This window comes from Leuciscus leuciscus (assembly GCF_965113295.1).
Source record: "Leuciscus leuciscus genome assembly, chromosome: 7".
Lineage (NCBI taxonomy): Eukaryota > Metazoa > Chordata > Actinopteri > Cypriniformes > Leuciscidae > Leuciscus > Leuciscus leuciscus.
The window spans coordinates 21,820,895-21,842,805 of NC_138731.1; the positions used below are offsets into that span (position 1 = coordinate 21,820,895).

General features: G+C 40.6%; 2 protein-coding genes across 4 annotated transcripts in view; both read right to left on the reverse strand.

The window, feature by feature from the left end:
* The window catches only part of fam117bb (family with sequence similarity 117 member Bb), a 42,605-nt gene extending 28,902 nt beyond the window's left edge, over nt 1–13,703 (reverse strand). For all 3 annotated transcript variants that reach the window (XM_082175377.1, XM_082175376.1, XM_082175375.1), the window contains exons 1-2: nt 12,235–13,703; nt 1,681–1,850 (exon numbers count right to left, since the gene is read on the reverse strand). In XM_082175377.1, coding sequence (XP_082031503.1) covers nt 1,681–1,850; nt 12,235–12,937 — 873 coding nt within the window. In that variant the 5' untranslated portion in view covers nt 12,938–13,703. The remainder of the gene's footprint in view (nt 1–1,680; nt 1,851–12,234) is intronic.
* Nucleotides 13,704–13,831: 128 nt separating this feature from the next.
* bmpr2b (bone morphogenetic protein receptor, type II b (serine/threonine kinase)) overlaps nt 13,832–21,911 on the reverse strand; it is a 79,302-nt gene continuing 71,222 nt past the window's right edge. The window contains exons 11-13 of the mRNA XM_082175370.1: nt 20,690–20,862; nt 18,742–20,063; nt 13,832–17,112 (exon numbers count right to left, since the gene is read on the reverse strand). Of these exons, the coding sequence (XP_082031496.1) occupies nt 16,835–17,112; nt 18,742–20,063; nt 20,690–20,862 (1,773 nt within the window). The 3' untranslated portion in view covers nt 13,832–16,834. The remainder of the gene's footprint in view (nt 17,113–18,741; nt 20,064–20,689; nt 20,863–21,911) is intronic.

The window sequence follows — 21,911 nt, forward strand, 5'->3', positions numbered from 1 at the left end:
AACATAAAAGAAGATCATTTGAAGAATTGTTTTGGTCCGTACATTGAAAGCCAACAACATCAGCCCCCTACTGACTTTCATTGTAGGGACCAAAACACACAGAGGATTTTTTTTAAAATCTTCTTTTTGTGTTTCAGAAGAAAGAATCAAACAGGTTAGGAAAAACATGAGGGTGCGTAAATGTGAAAATGGTGATTTTTGAACAATTTCTTTAGGAATCAGTAAGCGCACTACAGACCCACACTGGTTATATCTGTGACATAATAGCTCATCTTTGAACATACATACAGTACACTACCATTCAAAAGTCTGGGGTTGGTAAGATTTTAAAATGTTTTAGAAAGAGGTCTCTTATGGTTATCAAGACTGCATTTATTTGATAACATGCAAATACAGTGAAAAATGTAATACTGTGAAATATTATTACATTTTAAAATAGCTGTTTTATATTTTACTACATTTTAAAATGGAATTTATTCCTGAGATGACAGGGCAGAATTTTCAGTATCATTACAACTGATTTCTGAAGGATCATGTGACACTGAAGACTATTCTAATATGCTGATTTGCTGCTCAAGAAACATTTCTTATTATCATCATTGTTGAAAACAGTAGTGCAGCTTAATATTTTTGTGGAAACTGTGATACATTTTTTTTGCATGTTTCTTTAATGAATAGAAAGTTCAAAAGAACAGAATATATTTGAAATACAAATCTTTTGTATCATTATCAATTTCTTTGTCACTTTTGATCAATTTAAAGCAGGGCTATGCAGTTTCGGGAATTTATTCGCTGTATTTGCTTTTTGCTCACAGGTTTCTCTATAGAGCTCCCCCTACAGCTTCGGAATAGATATTTGACAACACTGTCGAAAAACTCGTTGGCGACTCTCAGATACCAGAGGCTAGTAGATCAACGACATCAAAGCAGATGGGACATTCTTTAAAACGTCTTCTTCATTCGGGTTCGAACAGCGCGAGGGAGCGCAATAATGACAGAATTTGAGCAGATTTTTTTTTGTCGTAAAGCAATTCGTTACATCGCGAGAACTGATATCACGCGCTACTTCCTGACGGCCCGCCGGCCCAAAGTTGCAAGGGTGGTTTTTCGGCTCACAGGTGCTTGGGGGGTGCGAGACGACCACCATTCAACCCGCAAAAAGTCATATAACTTTTCCAATGACTCCGAAGCTGTTCGGTTAAGGTAAAAAAAGATACTTAGTTCACCTTTAATGCATCCTTGCTGAATAAAAGTTAATTCCTTTAAAAAAAAAAAAAAAAACAGCGGTATGAATAATTGAAATTGTCTCCTGGTGTTTCACGGCCAACTGAAGTGGGCAAGTGAACCAGGCTGCGTGCTGATACTCAAAACGTCTAGCTACACGAGACTCAGGTCGACTGTGTCTCACGGGTGCAGAGCGCATACAAAAGACATGTCTGTGGTGGTTTCATGGGTTTGTTTTTGCACAAAGCAAGTGTTTCTCAGGTGATTCATGCTGGTGGTTTGCAAACACGTGATTATGCAAGTAGGTATTTGGTGTCGGAAAGGTTGGAGTGGAAAGTTTTCGGGTAGAAGTGAATGGCTGATTGATAGGAGGTGTGTATGCGTGAGATGTTGGGTAATGCACAACTTGTTATTACAAAGTGTAATAACATAAAGGGTACAAGTGGGGCAGCTCACCTGGGTGGATTTGTCCCTCATGCAAGGGGCACAAGGGGCGTGGATGACGTCCCGGGGCCAGTGTCCAGACAGGTAAGGGGCTGTGAGCGCGTCCAAAGAGGAGGTGCGACGAATGCTACCGTTATTGCTGGTGGTACACCAAGACCCTGCCACAGGAAGTCTATGCTTGTCTGCAAGACAGCCAGAAAACGCAGAGGAGATAAAGAGGGGAAGGAAGGATGGGGAGGGGGAGACAGGGTTCGATTGAAAGATGGATGAATGAGACATGTGAGGAAGAATAAAACAGATGGGAGGGAAACAGAAGAAGAACATAAGTTAGAGGCTGCATGTTATGAACACAATACATCACAGTAAGTGCTTAGAGAGCAGCCGTGTGTGTGAGATTACACCAGCTTGAGTGTAAATGTCCGCTGGGCTGATGGTGATGAATATTAAAACCCAGCAGATTGAGACAGAATTAGTCTGGTGTCCAGTAGCTCTTTTAATAAAACTAAAGCTGATTAACTGCTCGACTGGCGTGGAGGAAGCGGCCCGCGTGTCTTGACCTACATTTGGTGTGTCTCCTCGAGTAATTGCCCCCTTCACTATCGGCCCTGCTCTCTTTTTCTCTCGTCTGTTCTTTCCAGCACACAATCGATGGCCTTCTCTCCTTCTCTTGTAAGTCTGAGTCTTGTAAAGACTATTCTTTCATGTAAACTCACACTATTGAATACACAGCGCAGACGTACAGTAAAAGAGGGCGGTCTGCTGTTTTGTGCCGCTTTGAAGAGATGACATCTGCGAGGGATTTTACACAGGAAGTTCAGCGTATGAGCCTTTCAGAAAGGATTTTAAGAAAGTCCCATTATCTTTTGCCACATAGGTGACATCAGTCTTTCTCTCGCTCTCTTTCTCTCTGTGTGTGTGTGTGTGTGTGTGTGTGTTGTATCCAGGGAAGCAAATCAGAGGGGAACCATTAACTTTGTTTGCTTCCAATAGTCCAATGGGAAAGTGAACACACTTCAGCAACAAAACATCAACTACTCTTTACTGTTGGGAGGATATTCTGTTATTTTAAGACAATACTACAAAAAACTCCAGTCTCACAAAAAGCAGAACAGGGATCTTGCATTACATTTTAAAATACAGAGCTGGCTTGACTTTCTGCGTGTTGTACACACTGAAGAACCTGAGAGAGGATCTAAAGAGGAGGAACCTGTAAGGAATTTTGGGGGAAGTCATGCGAGAAAGAGAGAGGAATTGGCTAGTTAGCTCAAGTTGCAGTCTCCACATGGTATGTTTTTGCTCACTGGAAACTGAAGTGCATGTGCAAGGCCCTGAAATATCTTCACAACTCTATGCAATGTGAATGGAAAGGCTTCTAGCTAATCTAAATTCAGATGAACAGGTTCATGAATTCTGTGTCAGAACACAGATCATAATGCAACACGAATATTGCCACAGCGATGAGCATTAGCATACAGTAAATTAATTTATCTTTCTCTGTAAAAGATACAATTTGAAAAGAATCCTAGTTAGTTTTCTAAACTTGACATGTATATATCTAGTTACCTGAAAAATAATAGTAAAAAAAGCAGATATTTAACTTTTACAGTTGATACCAATTATTTTTTATAAATCAGCAATACTGTGAAACATTACAATTTAAAATAACTGTTTTATATTTAAATATATTTTTTAAATGAACTGTATTCCTGTGATGGCAATGCTAAATTGTATTTTCTTCAGTGTTACATGATCCTTCAAAAATATATATTTTTGCTCAAGAAACATTTCCTATTATTATCAATGTTGAAAACGGTTGTGCTGCTTAATATTTTTGTGGAAACTGTGATGCATTTTTTGGTCCAGGATTCTTTGATGAATAGAAAGTTCAAAAGAACAGCATTTATTAGAAATAGAAATCTTTTGTAACGTTATATATGTCTTTATCAGAATATGTATAACAGATTAGGTTTACTGGCTTTGACATAAAACCCCTTTGAGTACTGAGGTTTCACTGGAATGCACAGAAAATATGTACAACAGGACCACACGCCTGCAATGTAGTGGCTAAACATTCACATCTGTGTTTGCGTTCTTGCATAGTGTTTGTTTCTGGCCTAACTGTGCATAGTTCTTCACAGAAATGACTGATAAATCTTTATGCATGTGTGTGTGTGAACTACATAATTACATACACATGCATGCATGCATGCACACAAACAAGCTGCACAGAGGACAGACTATCACACGGGGATAGCATCTCATCTCTGATTGGCTCATATAAGAGATGCTATGATGCACTACTGAGCAGTGAATTCTCTTATCGTCTCTGTCTATGCACAGTAGGTTATTGTGTTGCGTCTACCCTGCATCTCACTCAGCAGACTTTGCACACACACTGATAACACACACACAGCGGCCCATGAGCCGCGTCCTTGGGAAAGCTGTGCTCTTGACTTGTCTCCTCAAACTAGTGAATGTGACTAGACTAAAACAATAATAACGTCACAGCAATTAATCAAAAGTACCATGAATACGCCTCCAGTTCAGTCAGTACAGATACAGATAATCATCTTGTACTCACAAACATCTCAACCCACAGAATTATGATCCAAACACACCCTTGACATCCAACACTTCATTTTCTTTCTAAATAATATAAACATTTACCTTTACCTACATTTGATTTATTTGAATGAACCAACACCTACTAAATCACATAAAAACAGTACAGACTTAAATTTAATTAAATCATTTATTAGTCTATACTAGTGCTTCCATCAGTAAATTATTAAATTAAATTTAAAGCAGCAACCTAGTAACGTAATTGTCATTTAAAACTGAACTACACTGTTACGGTGATGATACACCGGGCAACTTTTTGAGCAATGTTGCTGGGCAATGTTGCCGTCAACGGGCAACCAGGTGAGACACAGGGCCCACGACCGATCTAAATGATCCAGATAGAAATTTGTTGCCCATTCTCAATGGGAAAGTTCCCAAGAAACAATCCCTCTGCAACACTGCCCAGCAACATTCCTCAAAAAGTCACCTTTAGGGTGTGTTCACACTTCACACTTCTCCGTTCTTCTGGTCCAGACTAAAAAAAGAAAACGATACATTTAGACTAGTCCTGGTTCGTATGGTGTTCACTGCCATCGCACCTAAAGATACAAAACAAAAAACACTGCTTTTTGATGTATATTTTGCGACAGAACAAACAAACAACTGAAACAATGCTGTGTGCTGGCCTAAATGCCTAAAATGTAAAAAAAGATCGAAAGCACGTCTCCACTTCCTTCCTCTGTAGAAATATGAAGCCAAAATATCCCAGTAAGGGTTGTGGCCGATTACGTCATTCCAAGTCTGCCCATTAGTGACCCTGAGGTCCCGCCCATTACACCCACTTGCGCAAACTCAATCGCAAGCACTCTGTCAATCATGACGTCACACCCCGTTTTAAAAATAAAATCATACTTACTGGGAAAACGAACACTTGAACATGCGTTTGCGTGACAAGAACTACTTAAAATGACAGAAACAATCTTTCGGAAAAAATTTGACGTGTAACTGGATTTTTTTTTTTTGACTCGCGTCCCATTCGATTACATGGAGTGCAGCCAGCCACCAGGGGGCGCTTGAAATGTTTTGGCTTCACTTTTCAGGATTTTACAAACTTTATGAATTTTTACGATTGTGATGAACGATCTTATAAAATGTGAAAAATAGTCAAACCAGCAGCAGGAATTCCTCCGATAAACATTCAAACTGCTGCAAGGAGACAGCATTTCCGACACCTGTAATGAACCGTAATGGGAAACGAAGCTCCTGTGATGAAAAGAATCAGGTGCTTCAGCATTCTGTCTTTTTTAGGGTCGCATCTTGTGACATCACATCCTGTTTTGTGCTTCTTTCAGATGTCTTTGGTCCATGTTGTGTTCATATATCAGTCGAACTGCACCAGAGTTTGTTTGTTGCACACCTGGGTTCAGCTGGCAGTGTTCACACTTATTCAAATAAACTGCAATAACAGAGCAATTGCACCATGATTTGTTTTAATCGAGCAGTGGGGATTTCTTTAAGACTGCAAGGGAAGCTCGGCTTCCCCTATAATGCCAAAAAATTTATGGTCAAATATGCACTATTGTGTTAACATTTTATTGACTAAAAATGCGTTAGAACACGTTCATCTCAAAGACGAGTTCGTTCAGAATCAGTTACATATAGCAGGTCGGCTGACTCGATTTTGTTTATCATATATTCCCGTAGTGTCACAGTACATTTCCCTGTTGAAGCCCAGCGTCCATTGACTTCAATGGGGCTGCTTTGAACAGTTTTTTTCAGTGCTTCGAAACTAGACGGTCATTGGATAAATGCTGCGATTATGTCCCGCCCACGGACGCTCAGCGTCTCTGGGGTGAATGAGGAGTGGGCTGGCCAGGACTCCGGGCTTCTGCGTGATGATTGGAGGTTCTGTCGAAAGGCTGCATCTCCTTTTGATTGACACCGATTTCTTACAATAAAAAGTCGCTGATGCTGAAGCTATTCGAGCTCAGTCCCATTGCGGATTTTGCAAGTGTAGTTGAAAGACAAACTGCTGCAACCTATTACTTGGTATTTGCTTGTCGAAATTGCTAGCCAATTTTCATAATACATGTCACACAATTATACATTTATATCTTTATTATTATATTATTACTTATTATATTTTTTTATATTATTATTAGTAATAATTAAAAAGATATTATTAGTAGTAGTATTATTATACTTTATTATATTATTATTTATACCTTTATTATATTATTACATTTATACAATTATACCTAACTCTGCTGGCCATTGAGAGGGCACTGGTCAAGTCACTGGAAAAGACGCCTAGTTGTACAACACAGTGCATTTTCTTGAAAAGGAACATAGCAGAATTTACGTATAAATAAATGGACTATTTTTATGATGTAGGCCGAAAATGAGCTTCCCCTCTTTGAAAGACCAGCAGCCGCCACAGTAATCGAGCCACACCAACCAAGTGTGAACAGTTCTTAGGCTAAAACAAGGGCTGTTTAAATGCTACAAGCATGTTAAATACAGTCTCTTGTAATTTCGCATTTCATTTCAAAGCCTGTATGGACCAGTGAATAGATACTTCAAAACACTCATTGTAGCTCTAAAACTGTAGCTCAGTCCTGCAGCTGAAATAAAAGGGTGTAATGGTGACCTGACTCCTAATAGTGTTCTTTGTGAGGACAGATAGATCAGCCTGGTCTCGTCCCAGCCTGCCTGTACCATCCCTCTCTGTAAAAGACTGGGAGTGTGCCCCGTTAAACCCCCAGCCAAGAGCAAAAGAACCATGTCTGTATGGAGATCTTAAAAAGCACGAGCAAAGCTATTGAGAAACACATCAGCATATGCAAAATTAGTTGCAACGATGCGGCGCTTATGCGCAATGGTGCCGTTTAATCCTGAGAACAATGAACTGAAATGTTGAGGAATACATTCAAAGAAAAACACTTTCACACCCGGATACTGTAGAAAGAACAAGCCGGGACGGTGTGAAGTGAAGTTCACACCATCAGTGAAGTCAATTAGTTCTAGTTTTTTCTTATAGGTTTTTAGTTGTTTTGAGAAGTTCCTCTTACACTGTCACTAGTCATACACATGACGACGGATGTCTTTCGCCATTGCGTCTTGACTCACATTGCTTTTTTGAAACATCCTGTTTAATTAAATGTCCATTACCCACATTTTTATATTTATAATGCCATTGTGCAATCATTAAAGGGATAGCTCCCCCAAAAAATCAATTCTGTCATCATTTACTCACCCTCATGTCATTCCAAACCCCAAAAACATTAGTTTATCTTTGAAACACATGAAGATATTTTTAACTCTTTGCAACCCTGCCATTGACGCGATAACCCTTCATTAAAGCAGCGCTAAGCAGTTTTGGCAATTTGGCACTTTTTGCTCGCAGGTTTCTCTATAGAGCTCCCCCTACAGCTTTGGAATAGATATCTGACAACACTGTCGTCAAAACTTGTTGGCGACTCGCCCCCCTCCCATCTTCTCCCGCTGGTCATGTGCATTTGTTTTCAAAGAAGCCGGCGAACGCACGGAGCCATGTCCACTGAGGTATGTATGATACACAGAAGGCTAGCATATAAATGTTTAGATAGTGTATGTGTGCAGTGCCGTAGAGCAATTCGTTACATCGCGAGACCTGATATCACGCGATACTTCCTGACGCCCGCCGGCCCAAAGTTGCAAGGATGGTTTTTCCGCTCAAAGGCGCTGGGGGGTGCGAGAAGACCACCATTCAACCCGAAAAAAGTCATATAACCATTCCAATGACTCCGAAGCTGTTCGGTTAAGGTAAATTAAGCTTAAAAAAACCCTGCATAGTTCACCTTTAAGAGAAAACACTTCCCTGCCAATGACGAGTTTTTACGGCTTTCCGAGTTATCACTGTTATAAAGTAGGGGGCGCTATTCTCTCCTGAACGAATACAGAATCTCCCGATCAAAACACAGGAAAAGAAGAAGCAGCAACGAGCGATCTCATATGTAAGCAAATACATATGAAAAATAATGCAATATCACAATAAACGGCAAATAAATTAAAATGGCTGAAATCACACTAACAAGTATCTTGTGGGTGTCGTCGATGGATATCGCTTATATTGGATAGCATCCTTGATGTCGGATTCATTTAGCAAGGTGTTCTGCGGTGAAGGTGAACATTACGATAACAACTAAGAGGAGAGTGGAACTTGTTTACAGGACCCGCCGTGGTCACATTTATGCCACAGTCATTTTGCAAACAGGTTATTAATTTTTGCAATGCAATAAGACCCCCCTCTCGATCTGTTATGCTCTTGAGATGCCATTTTGCTGGAGCTGTCAAGGTAGCCTATCATGCCAGTGACGTCACGGAGCTCAAGATGGCTGTGCCCTAGTAACAAAACAACAAACTAACATCACTGTTTTCCCCCCTTGTAACTACTTCAGCAGTTTTAAGTGTCAAATAAAACTACCACATTTGCTACCACAAATAACAATGACAACACATCTGTTATAATCACCTTTACTTCCCATTTCGTTTCAGTTCCCCTTTAAGTGTTGTCAAAAGAATGCATGAAGCTAGAATAAAACCGATTTTTTTTGTTTTTGTTTAAAAGCAGAGGGTCTGGTCTTTCTTTTGATATATTGCATGTTCAGATAGGCTATTCATACAACAAAATATTCTGGGGGCCATGAAACGTTTGTGAAAATGACCAAAAATGCTGGCGTAGGCTGGCAAAGTTCTTCTTTTTTTTTTATGCTGGCGGGGAAAGAGTTGAGGTAACGTGAGATATCTATCTCTCCCTCCATGTCTATTCACCCAAAACTCTGTTCAATAGAACATCGTACAAGAAATCATGCATGAGAACAAACGTTATTGGTTGGGTGTCAAGCTCTTTTGCGATGTCTTGATGAACTTTTTGAAGCAAGTTTTGGTGGAATGGCCTTGCCATGAAGAGACAGAAATCTCATTTGTGTTTCAAAGATGAATGGAAGTCTTATGGATTTGGAATGACATGAGTGTGGGTCAACAATCCCTTTAAAAACACTATTGAATAACAGTGCTAAATGTGATCTTTAACAAATTTCTAAATGAATAGATTTTCATAATGTAGGCCTTCAGTATAATGTTGTGATGCCTAAAATCACACACAGCATTTAAACACTTGATTTTTTGTTTGTTTTATTTTTAGTTTATTCAGATAAAAATGTAGAATTTAAATATTGGACATTTATTGATAATCTTCATTACATGAAAATCCTTATTGTCTACTGGTATTAGCCAAAATCAAATCATAGGAACAATCGCTCTCGTGTGAAAGCACCCTTAGTCTGATTAATTGGACGGGTCGTTCAGTCAAACCTGACTAGTCAGTTTAAAAAGGGCCTAATTTTGCACATGACAACATGATCTCTCTGACTGTGATGCAGCCACACCGTGTTCGTTCGCTGGCCAGAAGAGAACTGGCTCCCTGACTGAGCCTGGTTTCTCCCAAGGTTTTTTTCTCCATTCTGTCCCCGATGGAGTTCGGGTTCCTTGCCGCCTCTGGCTTGCTTAGTTGGGGACACTTAATATTCAACAATATTATTGATCTGACTACTGATGCTGTTGTATGAGAAGAGAACTGAACTGAGCTGGACGATGACGTCCTTTTTTGCAGAACTGCTTTATAGATGAAATTAACTAATTTAATAATTGATTATCTTTACAATGGAACTGAATCAACACTGATTTGACTTCAGATGAACAACAGCTGAACATTTTCCTGTTATCACTGTAAAGCTGCTTCGAAGCAATCTGTATTGTGTAAAGCGCTATATAAATAAAGGTGACTTGACTTTTTCCCAATTTTCTCCATCCTGTTATGTTCCTCTCGTGTGCTACGGCTTTTCATGTGATCTTAGGCAAGTCTGGTGATCTGGAAAATTACTGGACATACCAGAGCGGAGTGTTTTTAGTGGGATACAGTGAAAAGGGGAGGCATGGCTCAGGAGACTAAAAACAGTAATCACAAGGGCATTCCAACAGGCATATGAATCGCTGACCCGAAGTGAAATGAGGACCCAAGATCAAGTTTCCTCTTGTTCAGACATATCATGCCATTATTGGACTAAAAAACAACAACACTGACACAGAAACATAACTAAGACATACACATGACCTCAGAGTCTGTTTGAGGAGGCTCCAAGAGAATCATGGGTAATTTACTAAAACAATGAAGCCTGGGTCTGGGCCAAAACACAAAGGATGACACTCCCAACCCAACAGCCACTACTGTACCTTTCTCTCTTTGTGTCTTTAAGGCAGATAACCTCTTCTTGTCAAGAACGGCAGCAGATATGGTGTGATAACTGAATTCAAGTTAAGTAAAAAGCTGAAAATGATGTAGATGCGTTCTCTTAAATCTCCTTTTTGAGGAAATTCCATTTTCTGAAAAAATTGTGGTACCGGTCACAATGCCAGTTCAAACAGTTACAGTAACCGAGACACGGTGCAACACTCGCTGGCAAACCAATCACAAAATAAACCTTTGAGATTCAAAGGGCCAAACCAGCGACTGGCCACCAAACATTTGCATTCTTACCAGTCAGCAACAGAGGAAAGCCTCTGGAGCAGCAGGCCATAATTTTAGAATAATAAAGTCATTAAAACTATGCAATCATGGAACACTAATATATGGGAAACAAATCTCACCAAAACTCTTGTATTTCAGGTTATTCAATGAAGTCACTATTTACCTCGATTCTACCAGATTCAAGAGGTGCATCCTGGGATGCTTTGTGAATGCTTGACACTTATTGGCTGCTTTGCCTTCATTATCAAGTCCAACTCATTCATTTAAAGGCGCATCACTGACACCATTAATATATTTTATTAACAAAACTAGACTTTTAGTTCATCATAAAAACAAAACAAATTTTGTTGACTTATTTTATTGATTATTATAGTATTGATAATTTTTTTACATAAAATTAAATAAATGATGAAAGATGAATTAAGTTTTGATTTAATTTGTATGTACTAAAATACAGATTATTTTTGTAAATACAAATTGTATTATAAAAGATTAGTTTAATTATTTTGTATTTATTTAATTGTGTATTAAAATAGATTAATTTAATACATAATTAAATGAATTATGAATGATAAATTAAATTATAAATGTATTTAATTGTCGTAATCTAACTAAATTAAAAGGTTACACACACATACATACACATATATATATATATATATATATATATATATATAGTATATGTGTGTGTGTGTGTATATATATATATATATATATATATATATATATATATATATATATACATACACACACACAGTAGCCTATATCCTGTTAGTGCTAGTATTAGTGCTGTCAAATTGATTAATCGCATCTAACAAAAGTTTTTGTGTATAATAGGCCTGTGTGTGTGTGTGTGTGTGTGTGTGTGTGTGTGTGTGTGTGTGTGTGTGTGTGTGTGTGTGTATATATATATATATATATATATGTGTGTGTGTGTGTGTGTGTGTGTGTGTGTGTGTGTGTGTGTATTTCTATATGCATGTATGCATGTATGTATGTATGCATGTATGTATGTATGCATGTACACACTACACACACACACATACATAGACACACACACATATTATATAAATAAAACTTATATTAATCGATTTGACAGCTTGGAAAATAAGCAGGTTTGTCATCATTACAGGCACAGCAGAAATATAGTAATATTTAGCCTATGGGAACCCCTGCTCTATAGGATACGACACTGAATGTTGAGTTTAACTGAACAAGTGAGTAATATCGCATCTAGAATGACACATTATGACTGTGAATCACCATGTCAACCGCTCTACTATGAAACCGTTAAAACGTCTTCTGAAAGCATATGTAAACCAACAAACCACATGGACTATTAATGTTTACAAGTTACCACAGTGATGTGAAATAAACATGGCCCATCAGCTCTGACTTCATATAAAATCAATAGCTCTTCTGGATTGGAGATTTACCTGTGAAGACAGGTGAGCTGGGGCTGAGCCTCTCTGGAGACAGCCTGTCATGCTCAGGGGTCTGGAGGTGTTTGGCCCTGTGACCGCAGGACCACAACGACGAGGAGGAGGAAGACGGGGAGGACGATAAATTAGAGGTAAGGGCTGAAGTGTCCCAGTTGCAGTTGCTCTGCTGGGAGGGAGAGCAGCACTGGGGGCTCACGTGCACACCTGTGTAGGATGATGACGAGGATGCCACAGGTACCTGCGCGTGGGACGCTCTGGGGTTTGACGCGTGCACGGCGATAATAGGGCTAGTTCTTGATGATGATGAAGAAGATGAAGAGGAGGAGGAGGATGAGGAAGAGGAGGAGGGAGCGGAGGAAATCGCTGTGGCCGCGATGAACTGTGAACACGTCGCAGAGGAAGTGGACGTGGCTGCAGAAACGTTTGAGGCACTGGAGGAAAGGGATCGCGTGGGGCTCCGGCTGTGGGATCCGCTGCTGTGGCATTTACCGTTACCGGTGGAGAGGACTGTCCGTGTCTGTAGAGGGTGCTGTGTCTGCGTTTTCAGCTGGAAGGGAACCGTGGCTTTCATGGGCAGCAGGCGACCCAGTGAACTCACTCCAGCGGCGCTGATCCCCGGGGATCCGCTCGGGCTTCCCGCGGTCACTCCGCTGCAGTTAGACGTCGGAGATCCGTTTTTGCGAACTTTTTGAGACATTTTGTTCGCTGGGGAATCACACAAATCTCAACATGAACACTTGAAACGTACGTTTACGGCTGTCTGGGGGTGGCTAATGGTCTTTGGTGCCCTTGTCACTCCATGTGATGTCTGCTTTCTGCTCCCTGACTGGCGAAGCTGCGCCGTTTCGCGAGCTCAAGTAAAACTGAGAGAGAATCAGAGCCACGCACCGTCAACTCGATCCAGCGCTCTGCCTCCTCGCCTCTGATTGGCTGTTCGCTCTCCCCTCTCAACTTCTGATTGGCTAGAAAGTGGGTTCTCTAATTCCGTATACTTTATTATAATACACGCAGTTAGCATTATGAGGAAAAGTTTGTACCATTTCGCAAAAAAAAAAAAAAAGAATTATGATTTATGCTGGAGTTTTACAGGATTTCTTCACCTTATGTGTGACCCCCACAATTGTTTGATCGTAAACATGATCAGTTATGTTACTTTATGTTATGAATTTTTTATTCAGGAATACAACTTCAGCTTTCATTCACTGTTCTGAATCTGTTGTCGTTGTTGTTTTGTTTTTTAAAAGGCTGCAGTTTAATTCTTTCGGAGTAGTAAATCACATGTGCTTACTTAAAATTAATAATAATAGGCTACCGTTATGTTGCCTACTTGTGTGTCATCTAAAACACACGATCATTGCATGCTTGCACAGCAAAGTAAACCTTTAATCTTGAATGCTTTGCACTGAGTGTTAACTGAATGGAAACTGTTGTGTGAGGAGGACATGCTTTTGGTCATGATTCTGTGGTTGCCTTTACCACCCTCATGTGGCCACTTAATAAAATTAAAAACTTCAGTGTGGTTTTCAAATGATCCCAGAAATGTTGCATTTTCTACCAGGTAAGTGGAAACAAATAACAAGTAAACGTCATGTACAGGTTTTCATTAATATAATCTTTAATCAACTGAGTAACGCAGGGTTGTACAGCAAGCTTTATTTTCTAAATGGCATTTTAAAACATCTTCTGAATAGACTAAAGCACGAGTTATCGTTTGTTCTTTTTCTCAAAGTGCTTACTTTACAAGCTGTAATAGAAAACATGTCAGTGGCTTTTCTTTTTTAACATCCGTCTATGCAGGGGCCAAATGAAAACTTCAGCTTCAATAATGAACGCAAAAGTAAAAAATAAAACAAAACAGCAGCTTGTCAACAGACCCTTCATTCATTCACTCATACACACACCCAATATACATTTGATACTCCAAGTTTGTGTTTTATGGGGACACATTGTTAACCATTTTCATGTTGGTTTTGCGAGTTTAATGAGTTCCAATCGCTGTAGGATTCAGTAACTGATTCATTTAAACTTTAAAGAGTTTGACTTTGTTTGGTTAAAACCATCCTGCAACCTGACTGAATTAACAAAAATTCTAACTTCTCAAGGCCTGCTTCCAATATAAACAAGGCATGTAGGGTTTATGCATGTTTTGTAGAGTATTGTCTGTAAATGATTCGTTATTCATCAGCATGCTGTAAAACTGGACAATGGCTCTGGTGTAAACATCTTGCATTATTAACAAGTAGCAGATGGACAGTCCTCCAGAACAAACTACACTTCAAATGACTCAGCTCAGCACGACTGCATGTTTAAGCCACAATACTTTGGTCTAAAATCCTAAACGTTTGTTCATTTTATTCAAATTAGCATTGGAGCATTTGATTTGACGTTTATTATGCAAGTCATCCTCATTTCAGGTCATGATCTTCTGTTTGACTCCAGCATTCACACTGACGTATCTAACTGAGAACAGTCTGACGTTACTGTGTTTATCTTCAGATAAATCTCACAGTGATTTAGCGTTGTTCTTGGTCCCAAAGCAACAGATGAAGAGTCTATATATGTGCATACAAATGCACTGTGTATTTACACTTCAGAGGTTAGACTATATTACAAACATATACAAAAGTCAGACTGAAGCACTGTTGTTAGAATTGAATCTCCACTGTATAGCCTTATTTACAGACAGAAAAAGCCAGTGGAGGGGAAAAAAATCAGATGACTTTTTTGAAAATTCCCCACTCTGAAGTGGTCAAAGTCCAAAGATAATGCGGGCTTGTGCCAAATCATGGTTAATCCTCACATTCATTATAGAAAATGCATAGCCTACAGCACGGTAAGCGCTCTGATTAAACGCATACTATATTCATTTCTTGGGAAGCAGGGCCTTGCTATTTGAGGGAATTTTCCTCATCACTATGCAATTATTTAAATGGATCGTGTCCATAGATTTTCGAAAAAAAGACAAAAATATGAGGCCCATGTCGTGGCTGTTAACTCTCAACGTGTATATGATTTCAAAATTAGGATGCGACACTTAAACTTGACCGTTCTGAAAGTGTCAATATCTCCTCGATTGTACACGATTGACTTGAAAAAGAAGGGTAGAAGGGTAAAAGGAAAAAAGAAACTACATGTTTCCAATGTATTTGATTGAAAGTATCATTCAAATAAGATAACTTTACATGATTATAAACAACTTACTGATTCAACTTCATGAGAATAATAAACCCAGAGCGTGGGTACTACATAAATTAAACACTTAAAAAAATAAAGGGGGGGAAAAAATGGATAAAATCATGATTTCTTATTGTACACTATAATGTCACTTGAGCTTATCTTTAACAGAAGCTAACACCGAACTGAAGTAGCTAGCTGTGAGCTTCAGTCTGTACATGCTGTATATATTTTGCTCATGGCATATGTATGTGTGTTTGCTTTCTGAAGCACACAGAGCCACGTCCACTGTCCTGGCAGCAATGGGAAGTGGAAAGTCTCATTTGACCGATGCCTTGTTAGCAGTGATTTGAGGAGCTCCGCTAAGCAGAAATAGACCCATACATACACATTTACATACACTCTCACAGAGGTAAAACTGCACTGAGCGTGTGCAGAGAGGGACTTGATTATTCAGTGTTTTCAGAGAGCATGATTTCCAGCAGAAAGTCCAGGTTGTTGCCTGACTTGTAGTGTAACAGAAACAAAAAACTACTGTTCTCCTTGAAGCTTGTGAGAAGTCATCCATTGTGAACTTCCAGTACTTGAAGCAAACACCCCGACATTTTCTGTTTACTTCCCTTTTCGAGAATGATGGGATTGGTGATAAGGTGTGGGATTGTCATTTTTACGATGTTTCTCGAACGCAGTCGGGGTGGCCGAATGGACACAGGATTGACACTGCTAAGTGCAGCGCTTCGGAATACTAAACTAGAGACAAGAAAGAAACAAATGCGGCAAAACACATAGCAAAATTAAATTGTCTTATGGAGCACCTCAAAGCTAAAGTCTATTGCACATTTCAAAATATGATACAAAACTGAGTACATAGATACGTACAACAAATACAAAACATATGAATGTACTGTGGGTTAAAAGTTATTAAAGATGCAGTCAACCCAGTCTTAAAGACCACTGCCTTTTTTGAAATGGACATGATTTTAATTTTGTCCAATCTACCATGATTGTTAAATCAAGAAATTGTCGTTTGCGTTTTTCCGTTTTAAGACCAGTCTGGTCGGAGGATCCGTGATTAACATTACTTACAAAAAAGTGCAACAAATGAAAGAACAACTGTAAAACAATCATACTTGATTGAAAATGAAACGACAAAAACAAATGGAAGCATTTTATGCCAATGTTGCTGCATAGCTGGGTTCGGTTTAAAGCGATTTCTTCAAAACAAGTTGGAGAAGTTCAACAACGTTAAGTGCTTGCCAAATACGTCCCGTCAAGAGTCTGCTTTCCAAAAAAACATATTTTCGTATTTCCTTTCGTCATCAGCTGGATCAGTTCTTGGAGCACAATAGCATACACAAACCCCTCTTGGGTTCAAAGTCTGATCTGGGCTCGTCCTCAGAGGAAAATTGGAGATGCGAGATCACAGGCAGGTCATATCTGGCGGGTCGGAGGTTAGAGTGGCGGTCGCGGTTCCGCCGCTGACCAGGAACACAGCGATGCTGGATTTTGATTGGCCGCCTCCAGACACTGCCATCCCCGTCTGCTGGCTGTGCCCGTTGTTGTTCACCTCTCCATCCAGCGTTTCTGTAGAGACGACCCAAGTGGAAGGGCGCCACCTTTTCAAAGAATAAGGTGTCTTCACACGCTTCTTTATCTTCTCGGCCGATCCGGCTTTTCCCTCTTGTGACACGACCTCATCTAAAAGAGAAAAGAGTAGGATTTTAACAAACATCCTTGATTACAGTCCTACACGACAATAAAAAACAGCTGTATGTTTTGCAATCTGCCGACTGGGAATACTAGCAGAACTGCTCCAAACATCCCGCCCAGTGAAGCACCAGAGAGTAGTATTTCAGCACACTCAAATTTGTGGTTGACCTTTCCCACACTGACTCTCTCAGTGTGCGCTCGAGTCTGAATCATCGGGTGCGAGCGGTTCATGTCTCTGTTCGAGTCCGCATGCGGAATGTAAACACGTGAGCAGCATGACTGGCTTGTTTTTTTCGTCTTCCTGTTTAGCGTCTGATCCAGGGGTTCCAGTCAACAGTGACAGACACGTCATCACATTCACATCTGTCTGTTAGCATCGCCGCTGCCAACTGAGGCCGAACGTTTTCTGGATTCTTATCAATCCAGTGGAATTTCCTTCCTTCTCCACATCTAAACACTCCATCACAAAGGGCAGGAGAGCGGAACAGAGATAACGATTAGCCACTCATCCCGTTTTCTACTAAACGTTTGGCTTATGAGGAGATGTGCTCTTAATTATCTGGGCAATGCAGGATATAGTGACCTCAGATGGGAAAAACAGCCTGGCGTCTTCTTTTGGGTGGTTATTGTTTTTAGTCAGGCTGACACGCACACTGAAACAGTGTTATGAGTCTGTCTCCAAACTCATAACTACACTGATCAACTGATACAAACATCATACTTGCCAACCTTGAGACCTCAGAATTCGGGAGATATTTAAAAGGGGGGGGGGGGGGGGGGGAGATTCCTTTAGAGTTAACACGGGTGAATCTGACTGCAGTAGATGTGAAAGATATGAATAAAGTTAATTCGGCCAGCGCTCATACCTGTGTTTACATCCTGTTTTCGGTTGAAGTCCAAAGTAGTCGATTGTCGACTAAAGGTGCATATGTTTAGTTACCTATGATCACGCGCGTGAACTCGACAATCGACTACTTTGGACTTCAACCGAAAACAGGATGTAAACAGGTATGAGCGCTGGCCGAATTAACTTCATTTTAACGGATGGTGTAGCAATATTGTTGTCCAGGTGGAAATCGGGAGAAATTCGGGAGAAAGGTCGGTCCGGGAGATTTTCGGGAGGGGCTTTGAAATTCGGGAGTCTCCCGGAAAAATCGGGAGGGTTGGCATGTATGACAAACATACCAATGATGATTTAAGACTGCACTGGAAATACAGCTTTCCTCAATATAACAGTTTTTATTCCTTGATAAGATAAGGAAAATTTGCTTTAATCTAATGAACTACAGGATTACATGAATGCATAGAGTTTGTAATAATGTTTCATAATATTAATATTTTTACTGTATGTTTGCTCAAATAAATGCAGCCTTGTTGAATAGGAGACTCCAAAAACAAAAATAGAAATAGATGAAATAGAAAACTTTTGTAACATTAGAAATGTCTCGACTGTCAGTTCTGATCAATTTCATGCATACTTGCTGAATAATAAAATGATTATTTCTTTTATATATATATATATATATATATATATATATATATATATACACACACATACATACATCAAATGCTGTCTAGGTAGAAAACTAGGGTAAGCCAAACTAAAATAGGTCTTACCTAAGGGAGATGAATCCTGGGAAGTGGCTGACAGGTCCAATGAGTTCGGCCGCTCAGGTCTCCTGGGTTTAGGCTGCCTCAGTGGAACCCCATCAGCCCTTCCGTCTAGTGCCCCAAGAGAGCAGGTTAAAGTCTCCATCTGGGCATCTGCAGGAGCTAACGTACGAACCGTGGCAGAGGCATGAGTCGTGTGGATGTTGCTGTTGTTGTTATTTGAGTTGGTGCGGCTGGAATGATCACGCGCGGACGGCTGCTCTCTCCTCAGCAGTGGCTCGTGTTCGTCGGGGCTGGAGTTGATGTTGATGTTGAGACGACTGTCTTCTCCGCTCAGCTGGCTCTGGAGCAGAGGGGCAACACCCTCACCTTGTGGCCCTGCTGGGTTTGTGTTTCCAAACGCATCAGAGGAACCGGCGCCGTTGCACCCACCATATCCGTTAACAGCGACCACTCCGACACCGCTACGGACACTGGGACCATTGTTAGTGACGGTGACCAAGTGTGGCTCGGCGGCCACTACAGTGTTCATCTTGGCTACGCCCGTCTCCACCTGCTTCAGGTTGGACTTGTGCTTGCCGAACTTCAATCGTGACGAAGAGGACTCCCTGCCAGGATTTTTGGTGTTGAGGGGTAGGCTGGTGGGTCGCTTGGGGAGATTCTGCTGTTTGGGGAGTGGGAACATGGCTGCAGGAGCGTCGCCCATTCCACTGCTGGCCACGCCGAAATCAGCCTGACCACTGGCCCCGGACCCTCCGGTCACTTCTACGGCGAGTTTGATCAGTGGGTACAAGAGGCTGGAGCTGCCCGAGCTGAGCGGGTCGGGAGCGCTGAACTGCTTCTGCGAATGCTCCATCAGGTTCTCATCAGAGCTTTCTTTCAGGTTCTTGTCCACCTCTTTGGGGTCCAGTTTGGTAGTCTCCAAGTCTTCCTCTGTGAGCTGCAGGCACACTGGTACAATTCCTCCAGCTCCTGCTTCCTCCGAGTGGCCTGATTCAGAGATGGTGGTCATAATGGTGGTTGGCGTGAGGCCCGTCGTAGTGGTCGTGGTGGACAGGCTCGTGCCGCTGGTCTCCGGGCTGGGCAGCCGAGCTTGTGCCTGAGCCTGCTGTCTCTCATAGTTGATGGAGTTTCTGTTCTTCTCTCCCGTCGCTGTCACGCCACTGCTAATGCCGCTCACGGCCATGCCACCCACAGAGGAAGTGCCAGACGTGGAGACATCACCTGGGAGGTTCTTCACCATGCCCTCATGATCCTCGATGTAAGAGGATGAAGAGTAATCTGGATAAGAGCCCATTTTGGGAGCCCTGCGACTGTGGGTGAGATTCCTACAAAAACAAAGAAAGAACCAATCAAAAAGGAGAACAGATGGTTCATTTACTTAAAGGTGCTGCAAGTACGGGATAACGTGCAGGTCATTATTGCAAAATATTTTTATATCTTACATTATACCTTACACAGTACAACTGTAAAATTACAGTACTAATATTTATAACTTCTTTGTTTTCAAACATTAAACCTTCGAGTTTTTATTTTGGTGGGAAAACCGTAGGAAGTCCTTAAAGCTTCTTTTTTCTTAACAGCCGGTTTATAAGCGCTTCTCACCACAAGTTTGGGAAAATAGTTGGTGCATGTTGCGTTCCCAAATGCACATTATAAGCAACCCAAGCTCAAAGCACATGCATAAATGAGTTTATGTGGAGCAGCATTTACAACAAACTGAGCCTCTCTGAGACACTGAAAACACCAGATCATGAGCTGCTCGCAGAACTAAGCCATTTTGTACGTTTTATTTAGATGAATCATGCAGCCCTACCTTACAAATAGATTAGCTTAAAGATTCTGATACAAAAAAAAATATGACATTTCAGGACACCTAATTCAGTGAAATATGTTATGTGTGTAATAAACACAAGGCAGTCTCATTGTGAGATTGTGCAAGATGTGGTCAGACCTCTCGTTCTGCAGCGCTGTGCTCATGGGATTGATGGTGGGGCTGACAGGTTTGTTCCTTTCCCAGATCAGGAGCAGTTCTGCCATTCGCTCCTCGGCACACTGGGCTGTCAGGCGAGCCTCTGCGTCCTGATCCCAGCAATCCTCCATAGTCTCCTTTAGAGAGCGCACAGCCTGGGAAAGAAGAGAGTCAATGAGTGGATGACTTACTGGAAGTATGCTAGTTCTATGCCTTCGCTATATTGTTTGCTTACTGGCCCAAGTCTGTATATTCTGGTCACTAGTTACGGCCTTTAATGTAAGTCTATGGGCAGAAATGGTTTTCGAGGGATGAAATCGTTCACCAAAACAGCACTTCTCAGATGACGCGTTTTGACTGTCAGGGTCTATTTTATGCACACAAGCTGGATAAGCTACAACAGGTAAACATGTCAGCAGAGTGGATTCATATTACCGTGACCAAAAATTATGTTAGTGTCATTAAAATATTGAAAGGCAGCTTGTTGCCATAGAACTTTACGAAACCTGGTTTAATTTATCACCTGTCATCATGACACCCTGAACAGCACAAAGGGTTCAATTACCCAGTTACCCAAATCTAATTACTGAAACTTAATCTTCAGTTTCAGTGTTTAAGTAAAAAAAAAAAAAGCATTTCAGTGCATCATTAGTTTAAAAGTAAACATAAGAAAAGTGGCATTCATTTGTTGTCACAGCAGTAGTTTATTGATCATATCAGATTCTGTTGTAAACATGCTGCTGAAAGATTGTCTGTGCTAATGTTGTCTTTGTTGCTGATGTGCTGGTGTCTCTAACAGGATAGATCACTAGTTTAAGCCTTAGTTCACACACAAACGAAAATACTGTATAATTTACTCACCCTCAAGTTGATTTTCTTTCTTCAGCTGAACACATATTTTGAAGAATGTGGGTAACTAAACAGTTGATGGGCACCTTTAACTTGCATAGTATGGAACAAAAAATACTATGGAAGTCAATGTTTGGTTACCGATATTCTTCAAAATATCTTCTTTTGTGTTCAGCAGAAGAAAAAAATTCATATAGATTTGGAACAACTTGAGGGCGAGTAAATGATGACAGAATTTTCATTCTTAGGTGACCTATCCCTTTAACCAGTAAACTTCCTTGGATGACAAGCTTCACCAAAAAGACTAATTCAGCCAATGATTGTTAACCATCCAAACTGTAATGGTGAACAGCAT